Source organism: Hyaena hyaena, unplaced genomic scaffold (genome assembly GCF_003009895.1).
Source record: "Hyaena hyaena isolate Hyena2069 unplaced genomic scaffold, ASM300989v1 scaffold_936, whole genome shotgun sequence".
Taxonomy (NCBI): Eukaryota; Metazoa; Chordata; class Mammalia; order Carnivora; family Hyaenidae; genus Hyaena; species Hyaena hyaena.
The window spans coordinates 733126-739119 of NW_024081568.1; the positions used below are offsets into that span (position 1 = coordinate 733126).

The 5994-nt window shown below is 50.7% G+C and overlaps 1 protein-coding gene across 2 annotated transcripts; it reads right to left on the reverse strand.

Moving 5' to 3' along the window:
• Positions 1-636: 636 nt before the first annotated feature.
• LOC120223012 (tubulin alpha-1B chain-like) lies at positions 637-4779 on the reverse strand. Of its 2 annotated transcripts, XM_039221068.1 has the most exons (4): positions 4672-4779; positions 3172-3394; positions 2882-3030; positions 637-1793 (listed from the first exon to the last, which is right to left on the reverse strand). In XM_039221068.1, exons 1-4 carry the CDS (start codon positions 4672-4674, stop codon positions 813-815), a joined length of 1356 nt encoding a protein of 451 aa, XP_039076999.1. In that variant the 5' UTR covers positions 4675-4779; the 3' UTR covers positions 637-812. The 2 variants fall into 2 exon arrangements, with proteins under 2 accessions (XP_039076999.1, XP_039077000.1); XM_039221069.1 differs by lacking the exons at positions 2882-3030; positions 3172-3394; positions 4672-4779 and adding exons at positions 2133-2281; positions 2423-2660.
• Between the last annotated feature and the right edge of the window lie 1215 nt (positions 4780-5994).

A 5994-nucleotide genomic window follows, 5' to 3' on the forward strand; every position in this document is an offset into this window, starting at 1 on the left:
AAAAAGCCCATTATGCCAAGTAGTGTAAACTCTATCCTTACCTGTACAAATGGTATGCTGCCACTTCACCCTCTTGTAAAGCACTGCTCTTCCACAAACATCCATAAGCTTTTTTTTTTCCTATACCCATGGCTTATTTGGTTTACTCCTGTGGTAATTTTTAAATTCATCACCAGGAATTCAGATCCCACCTTCTCCTGCCAATAGGATAGGGCTAGACACAAGTTTTTACCTCTTCGTGGTCAAGTGTTCCTCTAGCCAGCTTTCTTGTACAAAAGTTTTGAGTCTTTTAAAGTTAGATGGATAGGTTAACAAACTCCTTTGGCAGCAGTTAGGTGTTTGTTTGTAGGATATTTGTCATTAGTACTTAATTAACCAAGAATTTCAAAAGCTTGATTAGCTTTGGACTAGTGGTTCTTTTCCGTACATTTTTCGAAGCCCCCTTTAACCTACATTCTAAAACTGGCTGAGGTGATATTAACAGATCAGTGTCAAAACCTAGCTCTCCTGCTTTCCCAGCCCAGTGTGTTCTTTTCCCCATATAGGCAGCTACACAGGAAGTGGGATACTTGGTATAACAACCCTTCCAGATGTAGACGAGTGGTAGTACGTTTAGAAGAAACACAGGAGTCAAACTTCCTTTCATAAAGCCTTTACTTTGAGACATAATGGAAAAACCTGACAGGTACACATGAAAAGACAGACATGATCACAGTTAAGAGACAATCTAACCAAAAGCCTTAATGCCTGTCAGCTAATGTTGAAGCTAAAGTTCTGAGGGTGACATGCTGCAGAGCTGAAAGGAATGGTAATTAATATTCCTCTCCTTCCTCTTCACCCTCTCCTTCAACAGAATCCACACCAACCTCCTCATAATCCTTCTCAAGGGCAGCCATGTCCTCACGGGCCTCAGAAAACTCTCCTTCCTCCATGCCCTCACCCACATACCAGTGAACAAAGGCACGCTTGGCATACATCAGGTCAAACTTGTGGTCCAGGCGAGCCCAGGCCTCAGCGATGGCTGTGGTGTTGCTCAGCATGCACACAGCTCGCTGTACTTTGGCCAGGTCTCCACCAGGCACCACAGTGGGAGGCTGGTAATTAATGCCGACTTTGAAGCCAGTGGGGCACCAGTCCACAAACTGGATGATACGCTTGGTCTTGATGGTGGCAATGGCAGCATTGACATCTTTGGGAACCACGTCACCACGGTACAACAGGCAGCAAGCCATGTATTTACCATGGCGAGGGTCACATTTCACCATCTGGTTGGCTGGCTCAAAGCATGCATTGGTGATCTCTGCCACAGAAAGCTGCTCATGGTAGGCTTTCTCAGCAGAGATGACAGGGGCGTATGTGGCCAGAGGGAAGTGGATGCGGGGATAGGGCACCAGGTTGGTCTGGAATTCTGTCAGATCGACATTCAGGGCTCCATCAAATCTGAGGGAAGCAGTGATGGAGGACACAATCTGACAAATAAAACAATTAAGGTTAGTGTAGGTTGGGCGTTCGATATCGAGGTTTCTACGACAGATGTCATAGATGGCCTCGTTGTCTACCATGAAGGCACAATCAGAGTGCTCCAGGGTGGTGTGGGTAGTGAGGATGGAGTTGTAGGGCTCAACGACAGCAGTGGAAACCTGGGGGGCTGGGTAAATGGAGAACTCCAGCTTGGACTTCTTGCCATAATCGACAGAGAGACGTTCCATCAGCAGGGAGGTGAACCCGGAACCGGTTCCCCCTCCAAAGCTGTGGAAAACCAAGAAGCCCTGAAGACCTGTGCACTGGTCAGCCTGTTAGAAACAAGGAAGAGAGAAGACAGATTATATGTATTTTTCAGCTTTCATACAATTCTAAGAATATAGATCTTACTTTGACAAGAAACACTTTTATGTACATGTAGACCTTCCCAGAATCACAAAGCATTTCATTTAATATATCTTCACTGACACTTATAAAAATGACACCAAGCAATTCATGTTTCTGTTGAAAACTTTAAAACCGTATAAAGGAATAATTTACCAGTTTTCCTCACTCCATGATATTTCTATTCTGTGTTTGAAATGAAAAGATCGTACTTCAAATGTCTTCCTTAGGATCATTATTTACTTTATTCCTGAGAAGAAACATACCAGCTTCCGAATTCGGTCCAAGACAAGGTCAATGATCTCCTTGCCGATGGTGTAGTGACCTCGGGCATAGTTATTGGCAGCATCTTCCTTGCCTGTGATGAGCTGCTCAGGGTGGAAGAGCTGGCGGTAGGTGCCAGTGCGAACTTCATCTGGAAGAGGAGAACAAAGCAGCCACCGTCACTAACAACCTGCACAAGCCTGCTCAACCCCCGGGCGTCAGTGGAGCCCTCACGACACACCTCCTGTCCCAGAGCCCTGAGATCTCCCTTGGGTTACTGAGGCCAACTCACCAATGACGGTGGGTTCCAGGTCTACAAACACGGCCCTGGGCACATGCTTGCCAGCACCCGTCTCACTGAAGAAGGTGTTGAAGGAGTCATCTCCTCCCCCAATGGTCTTGTCACTTGGCATCTGGCCATCGGGCTGGATGCCGTGCTCCAGGCAATAGAGCTCCCAGCAGGCATTGCCGATCTGAACACCAGCCTGGCCAACGTGGATGGAGATGCACTCGCGCTGTGGAAAAGTAGATTAAAAAATGTAACATTTCCTTTTCTAGGGGAGTATCACTATACGTTTTAATTTGCATTGCNATTCATGTTTCTGTTGAAAACTTTAAAACCGTATAAAGGAATAATTTACCAGTTTTCCTCACTCCATGATATTTCTATTCTGTGTTTGAAATGAAAAGATCGTACTTCAAATGTCTTCCTTAGGATCATTATTTACTTTATTCCTGAGAAGAAACATACCAGCTTCCGAATTCGGTCCAAGACAAGGTCAATGATCTCCTTGCCGATGGTGTAGTGCCCTCGGGCATAGTTATTGGCAGCATCTTCCTTGCCTGTGATGAGCTGCTCAGGGTGGAAGAGCTGGCGGTAGGTGCCAGTGCGAACTTCATCTGGAAGAGGAGAACAAAGCAGCCACCGTCACTAACAACCTGCACAGGCCTGCTCAACCCCCGGGCGTCAGTGGAGCCCTCACGACACACCTCCTGTCCCAGAGCCCTGAGATCTCCCTTGGGTTACTGAGGCCAACTCACCAATGACGGTGGGTTCCAGGTCTACAAACACGGCCCTGGGCACATGCTTGCCAGCACCCGTCTCACTGAAGAAGGTGTTGAAGGAGTCATCTCCTCCCCCAATGGTCTTGTCACTTGGCATCTGGCCATCGGGCTGGATGCCGTGCTCCAGGCAATAGAGCTCCCAGCAGGCATTGCCGATCTGAACACCAGCCTGGCCAACGTGGATGGAGATGCACTCGCGCTGTGGAAAAGTAGATTAAAAAATGTAACATTTCCTTTTCTAGGGGAGTATCACTATACGTTTTAATTTGCATTGATTTTCATGAATTTCCACCCCCCACCCCCTAAATTGGGAAGGCCTCGTTCCACACCAAGAAAGCTTAGTCACAGCTTCCTCCTTTGAGCACCAAGATAGGGAGGCGGCCATTCATCCAGTGCTCAGCTTCAGAATTCCATTTTAGCCTAGGAGGCTAGATTTCCGGGCAGCTACCATCACAGGAAGCACGTGGCCAGGACAGTGCAGAGGAAATATCTGGCCGCAGGGACAAAGGGCGGGGCTTTGCGGCACAGGATGAAGGATGAATGAGCAATTCAGGTTGTGCGCGCGCGCGCGCCTGGCTGTGGCCAGTGGGACGCGCAGCTGCAGATACACGCAGCGGCCACGTCTGCAGAGGCCCCACCACTGCCAACCATCTTATGCTCCCCCAGGCGCTGGGCTCAGCCCCGCACCCCCGCATCGGCAAGGGCGCAGCAGCGGATTATCAGCAGCCCAGATTTGGACCAAAATCCGATTTCGGTTCTCTCAAAATCCCTCACCGCCACCAGCTGCTCCTACACGCATTCCTAACAGATCAAGGAAGGACAGATGGAGTCTAGATGCTGTTGGGAGCGAATTGCCCTAATATGCTCGCGTACTGCAGCACAGTGATATGGAGACTTTCTCCATATGCAGCCTCTTTGTTTTGTTTAAAAACATTTAAAAAGAAACAAAAGAAACAACTCAGGCTAACAGACGACACGCCCTACAGCGGTGAACCCGCAGGACCCTAGCGCGCACGCGCAGACTGCAAGGGCGGTCCCGCCGCTCCCAGGCGGGAAGGTAACGGTCGCGCGTGCGCTTTTTTGTCTGGCTCCTTCCCGCCTCCGCTCTTCCCTCTAAGGAGGAAGTAAGGGCGTGGAGAGCCGGCGCGCGCTCCCGCCAAAGGCGGCGGAAGGAAAGGGGGATGGGAACGCGCGGGAAAAGACTGTAGGTCTCGGTTCACCGCGCCCCGGAGGTTAAGAGCTAACAGAGTTCTAACCACGGCCTGGGCAGCCGGCGCCCCGCCATCCCCTCCCTGAGACCGAGAAGAACGTGCGCCCCCCCTTCCGTGCCGCAGCCCTTCTCACTCCCACCCTCGCCTCGCTTTTCGCCCTCCAAAACGAAGAGCGCTGATCTCTGACTAAAAGGCCCTCCGAGGCCGCCGGGCTCGCCTTTCCCGTTTTCCAGAGCGAGGGCGGCGCCGCGAACGGTCCACTCACCATGGTGGCTATGGGTTAGCAGGAGCAGGCGACAGGAGCAGACACCGGGTCACGGTTACCGTCCCCGACAAGCTAAGAGTCGAGGTAAGTAACGCACTGAAGCGGGGGTGGTGCCGGAGCCACTTAAGTAGCGGTCCGGGAAGGGGCGGGCGGTCACAGGCGGTGCCACGGCCGCCGGCTCCTCCCCCGGCCCGGCGCGCCCACTCGGCGCCCGGCTCGGCCGCCGCAGAGGCGGGCTCCTGGCCCAGAGCCCCCTCCCCGCGCCGGGCCTGCGGGGCGGGGTCCGCCGCGCCTGCGGACAGCGAGCTCGGGTGCTGCAGTCTTCGGCGCATGGCTGCCAGGGCCTGGGCGGGGGGCGGGCGGCGGGCGCAGGTTCCGAAACCAGCCAACAAGAGAACGGGAAAGGAGGCTTGCCTTAATATGGACGAGCCCCGAGACTTAAGAAGTCCGTACAGTTTTAAAGATGAAGCACGTTGAAATGCACAAACTTCTGGTCCGGATAGCTCAGCTGATTATGTTCATGTTGCCACAAAATGTCAGATGAGTTTTGCCTTTTTCTTTTCTCAGTTCCTTTAAAGGCAGTGCATTCTTTACTTACCTGGTAATGTGGAGGGGGCAAGGTTTAGAAAACAGACTAGTTTTCTTGCAATGACTTGCTGGTGAAACCACGGTGCCAGACGTTGGAAGGAAAAGTATTTCAGTCATTCAAAGAGTAGTACCGAAGCATTGAACATCAAGGCTGTTAAAAGGGCTTACTTACTAGGCCCCAGTTGTAGACCTAAACCAACAACTAACTTTATGGAACAGTCTCAGGGGCTTTTAAAAAGGGGGCGATTCAAACATACATTTCAGGGTTCAGTCGCTAGAGCCTGCGACTCTTGATTTCGGGGTTGTGAGTTTGAGTCCCAAGGTGGGTGTAGAGATTGCTTACAAATAAAATCTTTTAAAGAAAAAAAACAAAAACAAACAAAAAACCAAAGATACATTTCAAATGTGGTAGCTGAATGGAAGAAGTGAGGACAGAAATTTGGGTAGAGAGGAAATTGTTTGACACCGAAGCATATTAGGAAGTAGGGAATCCTTGTGTTATATTTAGAGCTTCGTAAAACTCTATATAATAATAACTGCTTTCTGGTCTGTCAAGATCAGTTGGTTATTGTTATGCCCGAATCGCGAGTCCCCAGAGACCTCCAAGGAGCCGGCACCGATGCAAGTACAAAAGGGTCTTTATTACAAGCTCGAGCAGGGGCTCACCTGTCTCCCCGCGCAAGGGTGGCAAAGTGGAGCCCCGAACGGTGGGGAGCAGGGTTTTTATGGGGTAAG

Excerpts from the sequence above, each read along its gene's own strand:
- LOC120223012 (XM_039221068.1), bottom strand. Across the intron at positions 3,031-3,171 it reads CCTGGAACCCACCGTCATTG|ATGAAGTTCGCACTGGCACC; the intron begins GTGAGTTGGCCT and ends CTCCTCTTCCAG. Across the intron at positions 1,794-2,881 it reads TGGACCGAATTCGGAAGCTG|GCTGACCAGTGCACAGGTCT; the intron begins GTATGTTTCTTC and ends TGTTTCTAACAG.